Genomic DNA, 24017 nt, shown 5'->3' with positions numbered 1-24017 from the left:
GAAGGAAGGAAGGAAGGAAGGAAGGAAGGAAGGAAGGAAGGAAGGAAGGAAGGAAAAAGAAAAAAGAAGCCAGGCACGGTGGCTCACGCCTGTAATCCCAGCACTTTGGGAGGTTGAGGTGGGCAGATCACGAGGTCAGGAGATCGAGACCATCCTGGTGAACACAGTGAAACCCCGTCTCTATTAAAAATACAAAAAATTTGAGGGGCATGGTGGTGCGCATCTGTAGTCCCAGCTACTCAGGAGGCTGAGGCAGGAGAATGGTGTGAATCCGGGAGGCAGAGCTTGTAGTGAGCCGAGATTGCGCCACTGCACTCCAGCCTGGGCAACAGAGTGAGACTCCGTCTCAAAAACAAAAATTAAAATTAAAATAAACAGAAAGAAAGAAAAAGAAAAAGTGTCTGTCCATCCACAGTGGAACGCTATGCAACCACCATTTAAACGGCCAAAGCAGATCTTCTCTAAGATATGTTAATGTGAAAAGCAGGAGAGTGATAGGTTGTGTACTTTTTTTTTTTTTTTTTTTGAGACAGAGTCTTGCTTTTGTTGCCCAGGCTGGAGTGCAATGGCGCAATCTCAGCTCACTGCAACCTCCGCTTCTCGGGTTCAAGCGATTCTCTTGCCTCAGCCTCGAGTAGCTGGGATTACAGGCACCCACCACCACGCTCAGCTAGTTTTTTGTATTTTTTAGTAAAGACGGGGTTTCACCATGTTGGACAGGCTGGTCTCGAATTCCTGACCTTGTGATCCACCCTGCTTGGCCTCCCAAAGTGCTAGGATTACAGGCGTGAGCCACAGTGCCCGGTCCCCCGCTTTTTTTTTTTTTTTTTTTTAAATGCAGGGCTTGGGGTGGTGACTTTTATCCAAATATCTCTGAAGGAGACACTGGTCACAGCCTCCATCTCTGGGGAGCAAACCAGGGCTCTGGTAATTGGCGGGGGACATACTCTCATGTTTCTCTATGTACCCTTTGTAAAAATTGCATTTTTTAAAAACCATGCACATGTATTACTTATTAAAAATTAAAAATTGTTTTTAAAAGTGTCTGGGCTGAGTGTGGTGGCTCGTGTCTATAATCCCAGCACACTGGGAGGCTGAAGCAGGAGGATCACTTGAGCCAAGGAGCCAGAGACAAGTCTGAATAATGTAGGGAGACCACTATCTTTACGAATAGTTTTAAAATTAGCCAGGTGTAGTGGTGCGCACCTGTAGTCCCAGCTACTTGGGAGGCTGAGGCAGGAGAATCGCTTGAACCCTGGAGATAGAGGTTGCAGTAAACCAAGATCACGCCACTGCACTCCAGCCTGGGCAACAGAGTGAGACCCTGTCTCAAAAACTAAATAAATAGGCTGGGCATGGTGGCTCACACCTGTAATCCCAGCACCTTGGGAGGCCGAGGCAGGTGGATCATCTGAGGTCAAGAGTTTGAGACCAGCCTGGCCAACATGGTGAAACCCCATCTCTACTAAAAACACAAAAATTAGCGGGGTGAGGTGGTGAGCGCCTGTAATCCCAGCTGCTCGGGAGGATGAGGCAAGAGAATCACTTGAACCTGGGAGGCAGAGGTTGTAGTAAGCCCAGATTGTGCCACTGCACTCCAGCCTGGGTGACAGAGCAAGACTCCATTTCAAAAAAATAAATCAGTAAATACAAATAAAAATTAGTTGGGCGTGGTGGTGCACACCTGTAATTCCAGCTACACAGGAGGTTGTGCCAGGAGAATTGCTTAGAGAACCCTGAAGGTGGAGGTTGCAGTGAGCCGAGGTCATAGCCACTGCACTCCAGTCTGGGCGACAGAGTGAGACCCCTGACTCAAAAACTAAGTAAATAAAAATAAATTTAAAACATTCCTAAGAGGCTGGTGTAGAGAGGGGATTGGAAGCTCTTGGAACTCTGTCAGAGTTCCACCCCCTTTAGCCAGTCCTGCTCATGATCCTCCCACACACCTGGGGTTTGTAGGTGCCTGATCAGGACCTTCACCTGAGAGGGGGCTCACCTGGAGGCTCTGCCTATGGGGAAAACGAGGCTGCGGGAAAGGGAGATCTAGCTGTTGTGTTCCGCTAATGGCCACCAGGGGCCGCCCCAGCCAGCAGATCCGGTTGCCGCCTCCTGAGGGCCCAGAGTTTTGAGAGTCGGACAGGGTGGGTCTGAAACCCCCTCCCCCGGCCCTGGCGTCAATCCAGAAGCCGGCAGGAAATGGTTCCTCCTTCTGGAGTCAGCCAGAGCTGGAAGCCTGGAGACTGGCCTCGCTCCAGCCAGGACCCTAGGGACTCAAGACCCCCTCACCACAGGACTGTGTGGTCCAAGAACTGGCCCGTGTAAAGGGCAGGGCACAGGGCTGTCCACAGGAACTAAGTCATTGTCACCATTATGCATTTATTTATTTCCCCTGCTGGCTCCATCTTGGCCATACCTGAGGGACTCCTGAACATGAGTTCTGAGCCAGCCATGGTGGCTCACTCCTGTAATCCCAACACTTTGGGAGGCCAAGGCGTGCTGATCACTTGAGATCAGGAGTTCGAGACCAGCCTGGCCAACATGGTGAAACCCCGTCTCTACTAAAAATACAAAAAATTAGCTGGGTGTGGTGGTGGGCGTCTGTAATCCCAACTACTCAGGAGGCTGAGGCTGGAGAATTGCTCGAACCCGGGAGACAGAGGTTTCAGTGAGCCGAGATTGTGCCACTGTACTCCAGCCTGGGTGACAGAGCAAAACTCCGTCTCCAAAAAAAAAAAAAAAAAAAAATCAGTTCTGGGGATGGAGGGTGACAGGGAGCCGTGGCAGATGTGTGAGTAGGAGGGGCACAAGTAGAATTAGTGTCAAAGAATGTTGGGAAGCGGGGAATTTGAGGCTGGAGGCTTTGAACCCCAGGGAAGTCATAAGACAGAGAGTCGGTGAGTATTCGAGGTGACTTGAGAAGGACAGGCCGAGAACTAGGTCTGCATTGAGGCTCCCCAGATGCCCAGAGAGGCAAACAGCACTTCTCAGTGACACCTGCCTCCCACCCTACAGAGCCAGCCACTGAGCTGTCCTTGTTCTATCTCCCTGTCTCCACCTGTCTAATGATCCCGCTTGGTCTCTGTTGGTCATCTCTCTCTCTCTCTCTTTTCTTTCTTTCTTTCTTTTTTTTTTTTTTTTTTTTTTTGAGACAGAGTTTCACTCTTTTTGCCCAGGCTGGACTGCATTGGCGCGATTTCGGCTCACTGCGACCTCCACACCCGAGTTCAAGTGATTCTCCTGCCTCAGCCTCCTGAGTAACTGGGATTACAGGTGTGCACAACCACACCCGGCAAATTTTTGTATTTTTTTTAGTAGAGATGGGGTTTCACCTTGCTGGCCAGGCTGGTCTTGAACCCCTGACTTTGTGATCTGCCCGCCTCGGCCTCCCAAAGTGCTGGGATTACAGGTGTGAGTCACCGCGCCCGGCCAATTTTTGTATTTTTAGTAGAGACAGGATTTCACCATGTTGGGCCAGGCTGGTTTCGAACTCCTGACCTCAAGCGATTCACCTGTGTCGGCCTCCCAAAGTGCTGGGATTACAGGCGTGAGCAACAGCACCTGGCCTCTGCTGGTCATCTCTCTAAGTGTCTTTCTGTCTCTGGTTATCTCTGTCTGTCTACCCCTGTCTCCAGGGTACCATCCTGGGTAATCCCTACCCATGGCCACACTGCAGCTCCCCTCCCATAGCTGGAGGAACAGGGGTAGGGGACAAAAATGGAAAGTCCATAGTAGCCATGGCAGGATGGGATATGGGCTAGCTGCAACCTGACCTTTCCAGCCCCCCAATCACAGGCAAGGAAGTGGGTCCCTGTTTTTCTTTTGTTATTTATTTATTTTTATTTTATTTTATTTTATTTTATTTATTTATTTATTTATTTTTTGAGACGGAGTCTTGCTCTATCACCCAGGCTGGAGTGCAGTGGCCGGATCTCAGCTCACTGCAAGCTCCGCCTCCTGGGTTCACGCCATTCTCCTGCCTCAGCCTCCCGAGTAGCTGGGACTACAGGCGCCCGCCACCTCGCCCGGCTAGTTTTTTGTATTTTTTAGTAGAGATGGGGTTTCACCGGGTTAGCCAGGATGGTCTCGATCTCCTGACCTCGTGATCCGCCCGTCTTGGCCTCCCAAAGTGCTGGGATTACAGGCTTGAGCCACCGCGTCCGGCCTTTTTATTTATTTTTTATTTTTTGAGATGGAGTTTTGCTCATGTTGCCCTGGCTGGAGTGCAATAGTGCAATATCAGCTAACTGCAACCTCCATCTCCTGGGTTCAAGCGATTCTCCTGCCTCCTCCTCCCCAGTATCTGGGATTACACGCATGCGCCACCACACCTGGCTAACTTTGTATTTTTAGTAGAGATGTTGGTCATGGTGGTCTCGAACTCCTGGCCTCAGGTGATCCACCCACCTCAGCCTCCCAAAGTGCTGGGATTACAGGCGTGAGCCACTGTGCCCGGCCTAGGTCCCTATTTTTCAACAGGGAACACAGAGTCCCAGAGATCACAGGTTTCCCCCACCCCACAGAAGGACTCTCTTCACCGCCTCTGTCACCTCCAAAAGCACAAAACTTAATTTCACTTCCATTAACCAAAAACCAAACACGTGCACGTAAAAGTGGAGGGTTGGCCGGGTGAAGTGGCTCATGCCTGTAAAGCCAGCATTTTGGGAGGCCGAGGCAAGAGGATCACTTGAAGTCAGGAGTTCAAGCCCAGCCTGGCCAATACGGTGAAACCCAGTCTCTATTAAAAATACAAAAATTGGCTGGGCGCAGTGGCTCAAGCCTGTAATCCCAGCACTTTGGGAGGCCGAGATGGGCGGATCACGAGGTCAGGAGATCGAGACCATCCTGGCTAACACGTGAAACCCCGTCTCTACTAAAAAAATACAAAAAACTAGCCGGGCGAGGTGACGGGCACCTGTAGTCCCAGCTACTCGGGAGGCTGAGGCAGGAGAATGGCATGAACCCGGGAGGCGGAGCTTGCAGTTAGCTGAGATCCCGCCACTGCACTCCAGCCCGGGCGACAGAGCGAGACTCCGTCTCAAAAAAAAACCCAAAAAACGAAAGAAACAAAACAAACAAACAAACAAACAAAATACAAAAATTAACCGGGGGTGGTAGTGTGTACCTGTAGTCCCAGCTACTCAGGAGGCTGAGCCAGAATTGCTCTAACCTGAGAGACAGAGGTTGCAGTGAGCCGAAGTGGCACCACTGCACTCTAGCCTGGGCGAAAGAGCGAGACTCCGTATCAAAAAAAAAAAAAAAAAAAAAAGAGAAAGAAAGTCAGGCGCGGTGGCTCACGCCTGTAATCCCAGTACTTTGGGAGGCTGAGGCAGGCGGATCATGAGGTCAGGAGATCAAGACCATCTTGGCTAACACGGTGAAACACCATCTCTATTATAGGCACAAAAAACTAGACAGGCGAGGTGGCGGGCGCCTGTAGTCCCAGCTACTCAGGAGGCTGAGGCAGGAGAATGGCGTGAACCCGGGAGGTGGAGGTTGCAGTGAACCGAGATTGTGCCACTGCACTCCAGCCTGGGCAACAGTGCAAGAATCTGTCTCCAAAAAAAAAAAAAAAAAAAATAGTGGAGGGTTTTCTGAACTTCACCGAAATCTTTCTTCACCAGAAATATCACTTCCTCAAGGACCTTCCTGAAGTTCTGAGTAATTTTTTTTTTTTTAACTCGTGTCTCTATGAGGACTTCAGTGTCAGTTTTCAGGGAGTGACACAGAGTTGACTTCCTCATGACAGTTTTTCCTTCTCCACTCAAACAAACAAATGAAACCAAATCAATTGTTTTCTGTTTAGAAAAACAAAAGGGTTTAAAAAGCAAGCCTGATTGTCTGATGCCCCTCCAAGGGAATTTGAAGGGATTCATTTGCAAAATTTCCTGTGAACATGACAAATTGTTTTCAGGAAAAAACCCAACACTCACGTCAGGGCCCATGCATTTGACTTCATGTAGATTCTCGATCAGGCGCTCACGTTCTCCCTCCAGATTTTTCTGGCCAAGGACACAAACGGAACATTTTCGTAAAGTCCATGTTGGAGATTTCAGACCTCGCAGGCAAGTATGTCAATGAAAACAACCTCTTTGAAGGACAAATTGGTGACAACTATCAAAATGTAAAAATATGCCCACTTTGAGACCCAGTAATTTCATTTATTTCTGGAAATTTGATTTTCTTTTTTTCTTTATTTTTTTTTTTTGAGACCATCTCACGCTGTCACCCAGGCTGGAGTGCAGTGGTGTGATCTCGGCTCACTGCAACCTCTGCCTCCTGGATTCAAGCAATTCTCCTGCCTCAGTCTCCCAAGTAGCTGGGATTACAGGCGCCCACCACCACGCCCGGCTAATTTTTGTATTTTTTATAGAGACGGGATTTCAACATGTAGCCCAGGCTTGTCTTGAACTCCTGGACTCAAGCAATCCCCCTGCCTTGGCTTCCCAAAGCGCTTTGCATTACAGATGTGAGCCACTGCACATAGCCAGGAAATTTGATTTTAAATCTTCTTTTATTTATTGAAACAAAAAACTCAGCAACAATCTCAGTGCCCATGCGTAATTTTATTGTAATGTATCTAGTGAAAACCTAAACAGCCGGCCAAAGGAGTCAATGAATCTCAAAGACATAATACTGTGCAAAAAGAGGAAAGTCTATCTTTACCTTTTTTTTTTTTTTTTGAGACGGAGTCTTGCTTTGTCGCCCAGGTTGGAGGGCAATGGCACGATCTCCGCTCACTGCAACCTCCGCCTCCCGGGTTCAAGCGATTCTTCTGCCTCAGCCTCCTGTGTAGGTGGGAGTACAGGCACCCACCACCACATCCAGCTAATTTTTGTATTTTTAGTAGAGATGGGGTTTCACCACATTGGCCAGGCTGGTCTCGAACTCCTGACCTCGTGATCCACCCGCCTCAACCTCCCAAAGTGCTGGGATTACAGGTGTGAGCCCCTGCGCCCGGCCTGCCTTTTTTGTTAGGGGGAAAAAAAAATCAGGCCTGGCGCGGTGGCTCACACCTGTAATCCCAGCACTTTGGGAGGCCGAGGTGGGTGGATCATGAGGTCAGGAGTTCAAGACCAACATGGTGAAACCCTGTCTCTACTAAAAATACAAAAAATTAGCCGGGCATGGTGGCGTGTTCCTGTAGTCCCGGCTACTCAGGAGGCTGAGGCAGGAGAATCGCTTGAACCCGGGAGGCGGAGGTTGCGGTGAGCTGAGATGGCGCCACCGCACTCCAGCCTGGGCGACAGTACCAGATTCTGTCTCAAAAAAGAAAACTGGCTATGTTGTCTTCACTTGATTTTTGTTCTGTGTTTGTTTTGGGGGGGGTTTTTTTTTGAACAGGCTCTCAAACTTGTGGGCTCAGCGATTGATTCTCCCACCTCTGGCTCCCTAATTGCTGGGATTACAGGTGTGATCCACTGCGCCTGGCTATCTCCACTTTGGACAGGAGAAAACTGAGGCCCAGGGAGGGAAAGTCACTTCTCCAAGGCCACAAAAGCTGGTAGGTGACACAGTCAGAACTCAACTCCAAAACTCTAAATTGTAATGCTGGGTTTACTCAGACTATGTTGCCCCCATTACGGAGGATGTTCTCCTCCTGCCCAGCTCTGGGGGGCTCTAGGTGGGGCTGGCCAACCTGGAGAAATGACTGGTTGGGCATCCATGGCAACCCCCAGCCCTCCTTCCCCCACTAGCAGCCACCGCCGACGCCGCTGGGAAGGGTCCGGAATCAGAATCAGGAACCACCGGGTAGCTGCAAAGGTCAAAGGTCAGACATGGGTTTCCTGCCCACCCCTGGGAACTTCCTTCTTCTCAACTCTACTCTTGCCTCACTGAGCACCACCCTGGAATACCCCTCTGCTCTGTCAACGACCCCTCCCCACTCTGTTACCCTGGCTAATGGGGAGACGGGTCTGCACGTCCCAGCCTTCACACTCCCCTATAGAGAACAGCAATTGCACGATTGTGACCTGTCCGGAGTCCAGTCTCCTCTCCAGCTCCCTGCTCCTGTCCCTCTAGCCCACCCTGACTCCACGGGGTGGGGGGGTACCTGTCCCAGTCTGTCTCCCAAGACTGGGAGTTGCTTGTGGCTGGGCTTGGGACTGATGCGTCTTGGAGGGGCCTGGCATCACCCAGCGTGGAGCAAACAAAGAAGGGACTCCAGGGAGCGTTTTGCTGGAGCTCCTGATTCTGGGAGATAGGCAGGACACACAGAATCCTTTGCTTCCTGGTCCCTAAGACCCCTCCGGGCCCAACTGTGGGGGTGACCCACAGCGACACCAGAAAATTCCCATGGTTTTTTGGTTTGTTTGTTTTTGTTTTTGAGACAGAGTTTCTCTCTTATCTCCCAGGCTGGAGTGCAGTGGCCTGATCTCGCCTCACTGCAACCTCCGCCTCCTGAGTTCAAGTGGTTCTCCTGCCTCAGCGTCCCAAGCAGCTGGGATTACAGGTGCCCGCCACCACACCCTTCTAATTTTTGTATTTTTAGTAGAGATGGGGTTTCACCATATTGGCCAGGCTGGTCTGGAACTCCTGACCTCAGGTGATCTGCCTGCCTTGGCCTCCCAAAATGCTGGGATTACAGGCGTGAGCCACTGTGCCCAGCCCCGCCATAGGGTTTTGAGTGTCGAGGGAGGAATCTCGGTCCCACCTATCCACCACTTCTCATTCACCATCTCACAGAGCCCCCAGCAGTGCCTCCAGCAGGAAATGATCCTAATCATAACAACAGCCACAGAGTGACCAGGCACCGGGTATACCCTGTCTCACAAAGGGGAAAAGTGAGGCACAGTCATGTGAGGCCTCTCGCCCAAGCTCTCATGGGGAAAGCCAGCTCTTCCCAGCTCTAAGTTCATTATTCCTTGTGCTGCAGTTTCCTGGAGCATTTATTGAGCACCTAAGTGAACAGGGCTTTGTGGGCAATGACAGAGCTTAGGGAGCCAGCGCCACCACCATCCATGGCTCAGCCCTCCGTGATGCCCTCCTGTGCAATTACTGATCACCTACTGCTTGTCCATCCCTAGGCTAGCTAAGCGTTTCACACTTTTTTTGTTTTTTTGAAACACAGTCTTGCTCTGTACCCCAGGCTGGAGTGCAATGGCACGATCTCTGTTCACTGCAACCTCCACCTCCTGGGTTCAAGCAACTATTCTGCCTCAGCCTCCTGGGTAGCTGGAATTACAGGCATGTGCCACCACACCCAGCTAATTTTTGTATTTTTGGTAGAGACGGGGGTTTCACCATGGTGGCCAGGTTGGTCTCGAACTCCTGACCTCAGGTGATCCGTCCGCCTCGGCCTCCCAAAGTGCTGGGATTATAGGTGTGAGCCACCGCGCCCGGCACATTTCCCACGTTTTGTGGCATTTAATCAGCACCGCCCCAGTGAAGTGGGTGCACGTCTGTAGCCAGCCTGTCTCCAGGTAAGTCAAGCCCCCTGAACTAACCGCGTGAGACCCCAAGGCAGCCCTTTCACCTCCCTGTGCCTCAGTTTCCTCTGCCACCCAAGGACGACAGCAACACACCTGGCATGATTCGGTGATCTAATCACAGCAGGGACTGAGAACAGCACCGGCCACCAAGTAAAGGCGAACGCGAGGCTCAAAGAGGCCGAGAATGCCTGACCAGCCAGCCAGCGCTCCACCCAGCATTAATCAGAGGGGTCCAGCCGGTGCCCTGGCTCTGCGCCCCCAGCCCCACCCCCGCCCTCTCACAGCCAGAGTGGGAGTGTTGTGATAACCCGCAGCCCCCGTTTCCTCCGGGCCAGGAAGGAGCCAGGCAGAGGAAGTATTAAGAGGAGTAATATAAGCACTCCCCCCTGCGAGGCGGAGGCCAGAGCAGGCCGGGTGGCAAGCAGGGACGGTGCACTAGACGGCAGGAGTGAGCAAATGGGTCTGGCCATGGAGCATGGAGGGTCCTACGCTCGGGCCGGGAGCAGCTCTCGGGGCTGCTGGTATTACCTGCGCTACTTCTTCCTCTTCGTCTCCCTCATCCAATTCCTCATCATCCTGGGGCTCGTGCTCTTCATGGTCTATGGCAACGTGCACGTGAGCACGGAGTCCAACCTGCAGGCCACTGAGCGCCGAGCCGAGGGCCTGTACAGCCAGGTCCTGGGGCTCACGGCCTCCCAGACCAACCTGACCAAGGAGCTCAACCTCACCACCCGCGCCAAGGATGCCATCATGCAGATGTTGCTGAGTGCCCGCCGCGACCTGGACCGCATCAATGCCAGCTTCCGCCAGTGCCAGGGTGACCGGGTAAGGCTGTGGGCAGGACACTTGTCCTGGGGACCCTGGGCAAGCCCCCTCACCTCTCTGAGCCTGTGTTTCCTCATCCAAGAGAGGGGGACAATCACAGGACAAATATTCTATTTTCTTATGAGACACCGTCTCACTCTGTCTCCCAGGCTGGAGTGCAGTGGTGCAATCTCGGCTCACTGCAACCTCCGCCTCCCGGGTTCGAGTGATTCTCCTGCCTCAGCCTCCCAAGTAGCTGGGATTACAGGCACGTGCCACCATAACCGGCTAATTTTTGTATTTTTAGTAGAGATGGGGTTTCACCATGTTGGCCAGGCTGGTCTCAAACTCCTGACCTCAAGTGATCCACCCACCTTGGCCTCCCGAAGTGTTGGGATTACAAGCGTGAGCCACCACGCCCAGCCGACAGATTTGATTTTTTTTTTTTTTTTGTAAGAGCCAGGGTCTCCATCTGTATCCTGGGCTGGATGGAGTGCAATGGCTATCATAGCTCACTGCAGCCTCAATCTCCTGGGCTCAAGTGATCCTCTTGCCTCAGCCTCCTGAGTAGCTAGGACTACAGGCATGTGCCACCACACCCAGCTAATATGTTTATCTTTAGCAGAGATGAGGTCTCACTATGTTGCCCAGGCTAGTCTCGAACTCCTGGGCTCAAGCAATCCTCTCACCTCAGCCTCCCAAAGTGCTGGGATTACAGGGGTGAGGCACTGCGTCCAGCTAATTTTTTTTAAATTTCTTTTCTTTTTTTTGGAGACAGGGTCTCACTCTGTCACCCAGGCTGGAGCACAGTGATGTGAGCATAGCTCACTGCAACCTTGACATCCTGGGCTCCAGCTATCCTCCTGCCTCCACCTTTTGAGTAGCTGGCACTATGGACGTGCCACTATGCCCAGGTCATTTTTTATTTTTAGTAGACATGGGGTCTCGCTATGTTGATCAGGCTGGTCTTGAACTCCTGGGCTCAAGCAGTCCTCCCTCCTGGACCACCCAAAGTGCTGAGATTACAGGTGGGCAACACCACACCTGGCAATTTTTTTTTTTTTTTTTTTTTAGATGGAGTCTCGCTCTGTCACCCAGGCTGGAGTGCAGTGGCACGATCTCGGCTCACTGCAACCTCCACCTCCCAGTTTCAAGTGATTCTTCTGCCTTAGTCTCCTGAGTAGCTGGGATTACAGGCACGTACAACCACACCAGCTAATTTTTGTATGTTTAGTAGAGATGGGGTTTCACCATGTTTGCCAGGCTGGTCTCAAACTCCAGACCTCAAGTGATCCATCCCCCTCAGCTGCCCATAGTGCTGGGATTACAGGCATGAGCCACCATGTCCTGCCCTGGCGCCCTGGCTAACTTCTTTTTTAGAGACAGAATCTCACTATGCTGCCGAGGCTGGTATTGAACTCCTAGGCTCAGCCTCATAAAGTGCTGAGATTACAGGCATGAGCCACCATTCCCAGCCAGCAACTTTTTTTTCTTTTTTTTACTGTAAGTATATTCCATACAATATTTGAGATATAATTTTGAAAAAATTATTCATTGTCTTTTTGGAATCAAAGTTTAGCTCTCTTCCTGTGTGTTAATTGGCAGTCCTGAGCCCGTAACTTACTATGCATAAAGCTCCCAGAATGTGGCAGCACACACTAGCTGCAAATAAGAAGTGGCTGAAGACTGGCTACAGTGGCTCACACCTGTAATCCCAGCACTTTGGGAGACCGAGGCAGGAGGACCACCTGAGTCCAGGAATTCAAGACCAACCTGGGCAACATGGTGAAACACTGTCTCTACAAAACGTACAAAAACTAGGTCAGGCGAAGTGGCTCACACCTGTAATCCCAGCACTGTGAGAGGCCGAGGTGGGTGGATCACTTGAGGTCAGAAATTCGAGACTAGCCTGGCCAACCTAGTAAAATCCCGTCTCTACTAAAAATATAAAAATTATTAGCCTGGTATGGTGGCATGTGCCTGTAGTCCCAGCTACTCGGGAGGCTGAGGCAGGAGAATCGCTTGAACCTGGGAGGCAGAGATTGCAGTGAGATGAGATCTCACTACTGCACTCCAGCCTGGGCGACAGAGGGAGACTCTGTCTAAAAATAGATAGATAAATAAATAAATACATACATGCCTGTAGTCCCAGCTACTCGGGAGGCTGAGGCAGGAGAATCGCTTGAACCTGGGAGGCAGAGATTGCAGTGAGACGAGATCTCACTACTGCACTCCAGCCTGGGCGACAGAGGGAGACTCTGTTTAAAAATAGATAGATAAATAAATAAATAAATAAATACGTACATACAAAAATTAGATAGGCATGGTGGCACGTGCCAGTAGTCCCAGCTACTTGGGAGGCTGAGGTGGGAGGATCACTTGAGCCCAGGAGGTCAAGGCTTCAGTGAGCCAAGATGGTGCCACTGTACTCCAGCCTGGGAGACTAAGTGAGATCCAGAATGGGAAAAAAACACACACACACACAAAAAAGGATGGACCGAATAAAAGTTCACAGTGTTTTGTTCCTATTCAATTCTAGCATGTATAAACAGTCCACATTTGCCGTATGCTGGGTGTTGAATTTAGAAATATTAACTCATTGCCAAATCCCAGGAAGTAGGGAGAAGCTTTCGTTGTTTTGGTTTGGTTTTTTTGAGATGGAGTCTTACTCTGTCACCCAGGCTGGAGTGCAGTGGCGCGATCTCGGCTCACTGCAAGCTGGGCCTCCTGGGTTCACGCCATTCTCCTGCCTCAGCCTCCTGAGTAGCTGGGACTACAGGCACCCGCCACCACACCCGGCTAATTTTTTGTGTTTTTAGTAGAGATGGGGTTTCACTTTGTTAGCCAGGATGGTCTCAATCTCCTGACCTCGTGATCCCCCTGCCTTGGCCTCCCAAAGTGCTGGGATTACAGGTGTGAGCCACTGCACCCAGCCCAGCTAATTTTTCTATTTTTATTTTTATTTTTATTTTTATTTTTATTTTTATTTTTCGCGCCCAGCCAATTTTTCTATTTTTAGTAGACACCGGGTTTCACCGTGTTAGCCAGGATGGTCTCGATCTCCTGACCTTGTGATCCGCCCGCCTCAGCCTCCCACAGTGCTGGGATAACAGGCGTGAGCCACCGCGCCCAGCTGTTTTGTTTTGTTTTGTTTGACAGGGTCTCCCTCTGTTGCCAAGGCTAGAGTACAGCGGAAGGTCTTGGCTCACTGCAACTGCTGCCTCCCAAGTAGCCGGGATTACAGGTGTGCCCCACCATGCCCGGCTAATTTTTGTATTTTTAGTAAAGACAGGGTTTCGCCATGTTGGCCAGGCTGGTCTCAAACCCCTGACTTGAAGCCATCTGCCTGCCTTGGCCTCCCAAAGTGCTGAGATTACAGGAGTGAGCCATTGTGCCCGGCCAGCAGAAGTTTTAAACCCTTTGCAGGCAGGAAAGTGAAGGCATGAGAGGGGAGCTGACTTTCTTGAAGTGTCAGAAACAGGCGGGCTCTCTGGGCACAGTCACAGCTGCAAATCTGGGGTCTCCTGGAGACCTTTGCGCCACTCTCGCACCCTAGCTTGTGTCAAGCACACTAGACAATTATCCCCATGTTCTCAGACAGAACTTCGTCCCGGGGGTGTCCTGCCTGCCCTGAGACATTGTGGGGAGCAGGTGTGGGGCTCTCTCCTTAAGGGTGAGGTGGGTGAGAGATGGGAGGGTGGGGTGAGGAAAGGCTGAAGAGGCAGCTTCGAGGTCTTCCAAGGAGGTGACCTGGCTGGCCAGGGCCAAGGCAGTGGCAAAGACAGGCCTCCCATAGGACCTCAGACCGCCCAGCCCTCCGCACTGGGCAGGAAGGTAAGCTCAGCCCCTCAGACCTGCGCAAGGCAGAACTCGGTCTCCTCACCTCAGACCCCTAATGGCAGGGCCATACTTGCACCACAACCCCCTTGCTCAGAGCCCCAGAGGTAGGGCCCTGTCTCCATCCCCAAAACCCCAGGGCAAAGCACTGTCTCCCCAGATGCCCAGAGTATGGTGGTTCTCACCTCAGCCCCCCAAGATGGGGTGGAACACCCCTCAGTCCCCAGGGCACAACTGTACCCCTTCCCTCAGACTCTCCTAATAGGGTCCTGCCTGCCCCCTCAGATCCTCAGATGAGAGCCCTGCCTCCCCTCTCAGACCAGAACCTGGCTAACTGGTGTCTTTTCTTTTTTCTTTTCTTTTTTTTTTTTTTTTTTGAGACAGAGTCTAGCTCTGTTGCCAGGCTGGAGTACAATGGCACAGTCTCCGCTCACTGCAACCTCCACCTCCTGGGTTCAAGCAATTCCCCTGCCTCAGCCTCCCGAGTCGCTGGGACTACAGGCGCCTGCCAATGCGCCCTGATAATTTTTTTTTTTTTTTTTTTTGTATTTTTAGTAGAGACAGGGTTTCACCATGTCAGCCAGAATGGTCTCAACCTCCTGACTTCATGAGCTGCCCGCCTTGGCCTCCCAAAATGCTGGGATTACAGGCGTGAGCCACCGCACCCGACCTGTCTTTTCATTTTAAAAAAATTATTTATTTAGGCCGGGCGCGGTGGCTCACGCCTGTAATCCCAGCACTTTGGGAGGCCGAGGCGGGCAGATCACGAGGTCAGGAGATTGAGACCATCCTGGCTGACATGGTGAAACCCCGTCTCTACTAAAAATATTAAAAATTAGCCAGGTGTGGTGGCGGGCGCCTGTAGTCCCAGCTACTCGGGAAGCTGAGGCAGGAGAATGGCATGAACCCGGGAGGCGGAGCTTGCAGTGAGCGGAGATCGAGCCACTGCACTCCAGCCTGGGAGACAGAGCGAGACTCCGTCTTAAAAAAAAAAAAAAATTATTTATTTAATTATTGTATTATTATTATTATTATTGACACAGAGTTTCACTCTGCCGCCCAGGCTGGATTGCAGTGGCACGATCTCAGCTCCCTACAACCTCTGCCTCCCGGGTTCAAGTGATTCTCCTACTTCAACCTCCTGAGTAGCTGGGATTACAGGCACCCGCCACCAAACCCAGCTAATTTTTTGTATTTTTAGTAGAGATAGGGCTTCATCATGTTGGCCAGGCTGGTCTGGAACTCCTGACCTCAGGTGATCCACCTGCCTCAGCCTCCCAAGACACTTCTTCTCTATTAAAAAAAAAAAATTGAAAAAAAGAAACTAAAAAATTACAGCCTTTTTTTTTTTAGAGACAAAGTCTTACTCTGTCACCCAGGCGGGAGTGTGGTGGCATGATGATAGCTCACCACAGCCTCAAACTCCTGGGCTGAAGTGATCCTCCCACCTCAGCCTCCCAGGTAGCTGGGACCACAGGCACATATCACCATGCTCAGCTAATTTTTTTTTTTTTTTTTTTGAGACGGAGTCTCGCTCTGTCGCCCAGGCTGGAGTGCAGTGGCCGGATCTCAGCTCACTGCAAGCTCCGCCTCCCGGGTTCACGCCATTCTCCTGCCTCAGCCTCCCGAGTAGCTGGGACTACAGGCGCCCGCCACTGCGCCCGGCTAGTTTTTTGTATTTTTTAGTAGAGACGGGGTTTCACCGGGTTAGCCAGGATGGTCTTGATCTCCTGACCTCGTGATCCACCAGTCTCGGCCTCCCAAAGTGCTGGGACTACAGGCTTGAGCCACTGCACCCGGCCATTTTTTTTTTTTTTTAGAGACATGGTTGCATTACGTTGCCCAGGCTCAAGCAGCCTCAAGCAATGTTCCCACCTCCGCCTCCCAGTGACTAAGGCTTTTGAGAACAGAAGGCATTCCCCATGCCCCGCCAGGACATTCATCCAGGGCTAGCTTCAAAAGGACGAAGGACAGAGAGTTGCAGAAAGACAAACTCTCCTCATTCTTCATATCTTATGATATTTCTGCAGAGGGTTCTCGTCCAAAGTTTGAAAGGCACAGCTTTAGTTTGTTAAATTGTGAACACTTTCTTTAAAAACAGCCTTGCTGGCCAGGCGTGGTGGTTCACACCTGTAATCCCAACATTTTGGGAGGCCAGGGTGGGTGGATTGCTTGAGCTCAGCAGTTTAAGACCAGTCTGGGCAACATAGTGAGACCCCATCTCTATAAAAAGTACAAAAATTGGCCGGGCGCGGTGGCTCAAGCCTGTAATCCCAGCACTTTGGGAGGCCGAGGCGGGCGGATCACGAGGTCAGGAGATCGAGACCATCCTGGCTAACATGGTGAAACCCCGTCTCTACTAAAGGTACAAAAAACTAGCCGGGCGTGGTGGCGGGCGCCTGTAGTCCCAGCTGCTCGGAGGCTGAGGCAGGAGAATGGCCTGAACCTGGGGGGCGGAGCTTGCAGTGAGCCGAGATCGCGCCACTGCACTCCAGCCTGGGCGACACAGCGCGAGACTCCGTCTCAAAAAAAAAAAAAAAAAAAAAAAAAGTACAAAAATTAGCCAGGAGTGATGGCATGCGCCTGTAATACCAGCTACTTGAGAGGCTGAGGTGGGAGGATTGCCTGAGCCTGGGGAGGTTGAGGGTGCAGTGAGCTGTGATGGCACCACTGCACTCCAGCCTGTGTGGCAGAGTGAGACCATGTCTCAAAAAATATAAAATTAAATTAAAATAAAAACAGCTGGCTGGGCGTGGTGGCTCACGCCTGTAATCCCAGCACTTTGGGAGGACAAGGCAGGTAGCTGAGGCCAGTGGATCACTTGAGGTCAGGAGTTCGAAACCAACCTGGCCAACATGATGAAACCCCATCTCTACTAAAATACAAAAATTAGCTGGGCATGATGGTGCACCCCTGTATTCCCAGCTACTTGGGAGGCTGAGGCATGAGAGTCGCTTGAACCTGGGAAGCAGAGGTTGCAGTGAGCTGACATCACGCCATTGCACTATAGCCTGGGCAACAGAGCGAGACTCCAGCTCAATAATAATAATAATAAATAATTTTTAAAAACAGCTTTATTGATATATAAGTGTACAATTTGTTGATTTTTTTTTTTTTTTTAGATGGAGTCTTGCTCTGTCGCCCAGGCTGGAGTGCAGTGGCACGATCTCAGCTCACTGCAAGCTTCACCTCCCGGGTTCACGCCATTCTCCTGCCTCAGCCTCCCAAGTAGCTGGGACGACAGGCGCCCGCCACCACGCCTGGCTAATTTTTGTATTTTTAGTAGAGATGGAGTTTCACCGTATTGGCCAGGATGGTCTTGATCTCCTGACCTTGTGATCCACCTGCCTCGGCCTCCCAAAGTGCTGGGATTACAGGCATGAGCCACTGCGCCCGGCCAATTTCATGATTTTTTGTACATTCACAGAGTTGTACATTCATCACCATGATCCATTTTAGAACATTATTTTAGAACATTTTCACCTTCCCAGAAGAAAACCCACGTCCCCATCAGCAGTCACTCCCCATTCCCCTCCCCCAACCCCTGGCAGCCACCAGCCTGCTTCCTGTCTCTATGAATTTGCCTGTTCTGGGCATTTCATGTCAATGGAATGTCGCACAATGTGGCCTTTTGTGTCTGGCTTCTCTCACTTGCACATCATGATTTGGGGGTTCACACACATTGCAACATGGATCAGTGCTTCTTTCCTTTTTATGGCTGAATCATGTTCTATGTATGGAAGGACACATTTTGTGCCTCGATTCATCTGCTGACAGGCATTTGGGTTCTTTCCACCTTTTGGCTACTGTGAATTGAGCTGCTGTGGACATTACTGGCAAGTTTATGTGAGAATATGTTTCCATTGCTCTGGGTATATGCTGAGAAGTAGAATTGCTGGGTCACGTGGTAACTATATTTAACATTTTGAGGAACTGCCAGACTTTCCCAAAGCAGTTGCAACATTGTACATTCTCATTAGTACTGTCTGAGAATTCTGATTTCCGCATATCCTCATCAACACCTGTTACTGTTCATTTTGGGGTTTTATGGGTTTTTAAAATAGCCACTCTCGTGGGTGTGAAGTGGCATCTCACTGTGGTTTTGATTTGCATTTCCGTAATGGCTAATGATTTTGAGTATCTTTTGATACACTTGTTGGTCATTTGCATATCTTCTTTATTTTTAATTTTATTATTTTTTTTTCTTTTTGAAACAGAGTCTCACTCTGTTCCACAGGCTGGAGGGCAGTGGCACAATCTCGCCTCACTGCAACCTCTGCCTCCCGGATTCAAGCGAGTCTTCTGGCTCAGCCTCCTGAATAGCTGGGACTACAGGCGTGCGCCACCATGCCCAGCTCATTTTTGTAATTTTAGCAAAGATGGGGTTTCGCCATATTGGCCAGGCCGGTGGTGGGCAGATCACTTGAGGTCAGGAGTTCGAGACCAGCCTGACCAACATGGTGAAACCCTGTCTCTACTAAAAATACAAAAATTAGCCAGATGTAGTGGTGCACACCTGTAATCCCAGCTACTCAAGAGGCTGAGGCTGGGGAATCACTTGAACCCGGGAGGCGGAGGTGTCAGTGTGCCAAGATCATGCCACTGCATTCCAGGCTGGGTGACGGAGCGAGACCCTGTCTCGATAAAAAAAAAAAAAAGAAGATTGTTTTTTTAAAAGACTCTTGTTTGCCTCATGAGATGGTGTTAGCATTTGTATTAATTTGCTAGGGCTTCCATGACAAGGTATTACAGACCGGGTGGTACCAAGATCAAAGTGTTAGCAGCGTTGCTTCCTTCTGAGGCTGTGAGGGAAGGATCTGTTCCTGGTCTTTTTTTTTTTTTTTTTTTGAGACTGAGTCTCACTCCATCACCCAGGCTGGACTGGAGTGCAGAGACGTGATCTCGGCTCACTGCAACCTCCACCTCCCCGAGTTCAATCAGTTCTCTGCCTCAGCCCCCCGAGTAGCTGAGATTACAGGCACCCACCAACACGCTCAGCTAATTTTTTTTTTTTTTTTTTTTGAGACGGAGTCTCGCTGTGTCTCCCAGGCTGGAGTGCAGTGGCGTGATCTCGGCTCACTGCAAGCTCTGCCTCCCGGGTTCACGCCATTCTCCTGCCTCAGCCTCCCAAGTAGCTGGGACTACAGGCGCCTGCCACCACACCCAGCTAGTTTTTTGTATTTTTTTAGTAGAGACGGGGTTTCACCATGTTAGCCAGGATAGTCTCGATCTCCTGACCTCGTGATCCACCCGCCTCGGCCTCCCAAAGTGCTGGGATTACAGGCTTGAGCCACCGCGCCCGGCCACAGCTAATTTTTTTGTATTTTCAGTAGAGACGGAGTTTCACCATCTTGGTCAGGTTACTCTTGAACTCTCCACCTTTTGATCCACCCGCCTCAGCCTCCTAAAGTGCTGGGATTACAGGCGTAAGCCACCGCAGCTGGCGTGTTCCAGGTCTTTCTAACTGGGCTTGCAGGTGGCATCTTCTCCCTGTGTCTGCTCTTGGTCTTCCTTCTGTCCGTGTCTCTGTGTCCAAATCTCTTCTCTTTATAAGGACATCAGCCATGTTGGATTAGAGCCCACCCTAAGAACCTCACCTTAACTTAATTACCTCTCTGAAGACCCTACTTCTGCCAGGAGAGGTGGCTCACAACTATAATCCTAGCACTTTGGGAGGCCGAGGGGGACGGATCACCTGAGGTCAGGAATTTGAAACCAGCCTGGCCAACATGGTGAAACCCCGTCTCTACTAAAAATGCAAAACTTAGTTTGGCCAGGCGCGGTGGCTCACACCTGTAATCCTAGCACTTTGGGAGGCTGAGGCGGGCGGATCACCTGAGGATGGGAGTTTGAGACCAGCCTGGCCAACATGGAGAAACCCTGTCTCTACTAAAACATACAAAATTAGCCAGGCGTGGTGGCACAGGCCTGTAGTCCCAGCTACTGGAGAGGCTGAGGCAGAAGAATCACTGGAACCCAGGAGTTGGAGTCTGCAATGAGCTGTGATCACTCCACTGTATACTAGCCTGGGCAACAGAGTGAGACCCCGTTTCTTTAAAAAAAAAAAAAAAAAAAAAAGGCCGGGCGCGGTGGCTCAAGCCTGTAATCCCAGCACTTTAGGAGGCCCAGACGGGCGGATCACGAGGTCAGGAGATCGAGACCATCCTGGCTAACACGGTGAAACCCCATCTCTACTTAAAAAAATACAAAAAACTAGCCGGGCGAGGTGGCGGCGCCTGTAGTCCCAGCTACTTGGGAGGCTGAGGCAGGAGAATGGCGTGAACCCGGGAGGCGGAGCTTGCAGTGAGCTGAGATCTGGCCACTGCACTCCAGCCTGGGCGACAGAGCCAGACTCCGTCTCAAAAAAAAAAAAAAAAAGAAAACATTCAGGGCTCGGATGGATCCTTTGAGCTCAGGAGTTCCATACCAGCCTGGACAACATGGTAAAACCGCCATCTGTAAGGAAAATACAAAAAATTGGCCAGGAGTGGTGGCGCATACTTGTAGTCTCAGCTCCTCGGGAGACTGATGGAGGAGGATTGCTTGAGCCTGGGAGGTCAAGGTTGCAGAGTGAGCTGAGATAGAGCCACTGCACTCCAGCCTGGGTGACAAAGTGAGACTTTGTCTAAAAAAAAAACAGGCCGGGCGCGGTGGCTCAAGCCTGTAATCCCAGCACTTTGGGAGGCCGAGACGGGCGGATCACGAGGTCAGGAGATCAAGACCATCCTGGCTAACATGGTGAAACCCCGTCTCTACTAAAAAATACAAAAAAAAAAAACTAGCCGGGCGAGGTGGCGGGCGCCTGTAGTCCCAGCTACTCCGGAGGCTGAGGCAGGAGAATGGCGTGAACCCGGGAGGCGGAGCTTGCAGTGAGCTGAGATCCGGCCACTGCACTCCAGCCTGGGTGACAGAGCGAGACTCCGTCTCAAAAAAAAAAAAAAAACAAAACAAAAACGAGCTGGGCACGGTGGCTCAAGCCTGTAATCTCAGGACTTTGGGAGGCCGAGGCGGGCAGATCACCTGAGATCAGGAGTTCAAGACCAGCCAGGCCACCATGATGAAACCCTGTCTCTACCAAAAACACACACAAAAATTAGCGGGTTGTGGTGGCAGGCCCCTGTCATCCCAGCTGCTTGGGAGGCTGAGAAAGGAGAATTGCTTGAACATGGGAGGCGGAGGTTTCGTTGAGCCGAGATTGCACCACTGCACTCCAGCCTGGGCAACAGCAACAAGAATGAAACTCCGTCTCAAAAAAAAAAAAAAAAAAATTCAGTTGACCATAAATGTGGATGTAATATTTTTAAAGTTCATCCATGTTGTAGCATGTATTTATACTTTGTGTCTTTTTATTTCTAGATAGTAGTAACTGTAAAAGCTTTTGAAAATCAGACAAACATCCACTATATTTTTATTTATTTATTTTTGTTTGTTTGTTTTATTGAGATGGGGATCTCGCTATATTGCCCAGGCTGGTCTCAAACTTCTGGGCTCGAGTGATCCTCCCACCTCAGCCTCCTGAGTAATCAGGACGACAGGTGTGAGCTGCCACACCTGGCTTCCAACATCCCCTCAATAAAGGGACCGTGCCCTTGTGAATTCAGCTCACTCCGGCCACTAGGGTGCTCGATCTGGGTCCAGGCAGTCCCGGGGGCAAGACACTAAGCTCTGTCCTGCGCCCTTCCCCTCCCTTCCGGGCAGGTCATCTACACGAACAATCAGCGGTACATGGCTGCCATCATCTTGAGCGAGAAACAATGCAGAGAACAATTCAAAGACATGAACAAGAGCTGCGATGGTGAGTACTAAGGCCGCAGGGAGCCGGGGTGGTGGACTCCCCGCCCAGTGCTCACGGCAGCCCCTAATCTTCCTGGGTCTCCTGGTCCTGTTTCCTTAGCCTTGCTCCTCATGCTGAATCAGAAAGTGAAGACGCTGGAGGTGGAGATAATCCAGGAGAAGACCGTTTGCACTAAGGATAAGGAAAGCGTGCTGCTGAACAAACGCATCGTGGAGGAACAGCTGGCTGAATGTGTGAAAACCCGGGCGCTGCAGCATCAAGAGCGCCAGCTGGCCGAGGAGCAACTGCGAAAGGTTCAAGCCCTCTGCCTGCCCCTGGACAAGGACAAGTTTGAGATGGATCTTCGTAACCTGTGGAGGGACTCCATTATCCCACGCAGCCTGGACAACCTGGGTTACAACCTCTACCATCCCCTGGGCTCGGAATTGGCCTCCATCCGCAGAGCCTGCGACCACATGCCCAGCCTCATGACCTCCAAGGTGGAGGAGCTGGCCCGGAGCCTCCGGATGGGTATCGAACGCGTGGCCCGCGAGAACTCGGACCTCCAACGCCAGAAGCTGGAAGCCCAGCAGGGCCTGCAGGCCAGTCAGGAGGCGAAACAGAAAGTGGAGAAGGAGGCTCAGGCCCGGGAGGCCAAGCTCCAAGCCGAATGCTCCCGGCAGACTCAGCTAGCGCTGGAGGAGAAGGCGGTGCTGCGGAAGGAACGAGACAACCTGGCCAAGGAGCTGGAAGAGAAGAAGAGGGAGGCGGAGCAGCTCAGGATGGAGCTGGCCATCAGAAATTCAGCCCTGGACACCTGCATCAAGGCCAAGGTGGGCATGCGGGCCCCAGAGGGAGGCTGCAGTGGAGTTAGGTCCAGATGCCAAGGGGGTGGTGGTGACGTTGAACTTGGAGTTGGCTTTGAGGATGGCTTCCTGTTCTAGGCTGGGTGAATTACGACTCTCTAGGATCAGGCATTAAGATCAGGATAGAGCTTGGAATGGGGATGGGCATTGCGAAGAGTGTAGGGTTAAGAATGGAATTAGAGTGCCGGGCGCAGTGGCTCATGCCAGTAATCCCAACACTTTGGAAGGCCAAGGCGGGTGGATCGCCTGAGGTCAGGAGTTCGAAACCAGCCTGGCCAACATGGCGAAACCCCTTCTTTACTAAAAATACAAAAATTAGCAGGGCGTGGTGGCAGGTGCCTGTAATCCCAGCTACTCAGGACTCTATCTCAAAAACAAAACAAAACAAAACAAAAAAACCTGGAATTAGAGGTAGGGTGGATATCGGGTCTAGGGTTGGGTGAGGGGGTGGATCTAGAATTTCTGTTGCCTTTGGGTTTGGGTTGAGTTGAGGCATGGAGGTCGGATTTAGGATGGATGCTGTGATGACCTGTTGGTGGCTATCCACTCTACGGATGGTTATAGGATTGTAGTTATGTGGATGGAGAAGTTTGTTGGCATTAGGATTGGGGTAGAGTTTGGAATTAGGAATGACATTGAGGAAGGATTAAGAATTGAGGCTGGCTGGGCGTGGTGGCTCACACTTGTAATCCCAGCACTTTGGGAGGCCGAGGTGGGAGGATAGCTTAAACTCAGGAGTTCAGACCAGCCTGGGCAACATAGCAAGACCCCCACCCTAGGCTGGGTGTGGTGGCTTACGCCTGTAATCCTAGCACTTTGGGAGGCCGAGGTAGGTGGATTGCCTGAGCTCAGAGTTTGAGATCAGCCTGGGCAACACGGTGAAACCTCGCCTCTACTAAAATACACAAAATTAGCTGGGCATGGCAGCGTGTGTCTGTAATTCCAGCTACTCGGGAGGCTGAGATAGGAGAATCTCTTGAGCCCAGGAGGCAGAGGTTGCAGTGAGTCAAGATCACACCATTGCACTCCAGCCTGGGTGACAGAGCAAAACTCCGTCTCAAACAAACAAACAAAACACAAAACCCCATCCCTACAAAAAAAAAAAAAAAAAATACAAAAATTAGGCCAGGTGCAGTGGCTCACGCCTGTAATCCCAGCACTTTGGGAGGCCGGGACGGGTGGATCACGAGGTCAGGAGATTGAGGCCATCCTGGCTAACATGGTAAAATCCCATCTCTACTAAAAATACAAAAAAAATTAGCCAGGTGTGGTGGCAGGTGCCTGTAGTCCCAGCTACTCAGGAGGCTG

At 51.1% G+C, this 24017-nt stretch overlaps 1 protein-coding gene across 1 annotated transcript; it reads left to right on the top strand.

Annotated features, from left to right (window-relative positions):
- The first annotated feature begins 9827 nt into the window (after positions 1-9827).
- PLVAP (plasmalemma vesicle associated protein) lies at positions 9828-22787 on the top strand. Its single transcript, XM_025367985.1, has 3 exons — positions 9828-10253; positions 21768-21864; positions 21964-22787. The coding sequence occupies exons 1-3, from the start codon at positions 9885-9887 to the stop codon at positions 22785-22787; spliced, it is 1290 nt and encodes a 429-aa protein (XP_025223770.1). The 5' UTR covers positions 9828-9884.
- Positions 22788-24017: the final 1230 nt, after the last annotated feature.

Source organism: Theropithecus gelada, chromosome 19 (assembly GCF_003255815.1).
Source record: "Theropithecus gelada isolate Dixy chromosome 19, Tgel_1.0, whole genome shotgun sequence".
Taxonomy (NCBI): domain Eukaryota; kingdom Metazoa; phylum Chordata; class Mammalia; order Primates; family Cercopithecidae; genus Theropithecus; species Theropithecus gelada.
Note: the sequence above shows the minus strand (reverse complement) of the source record. Positions and strands in the feature narration are given on the sequence as shown.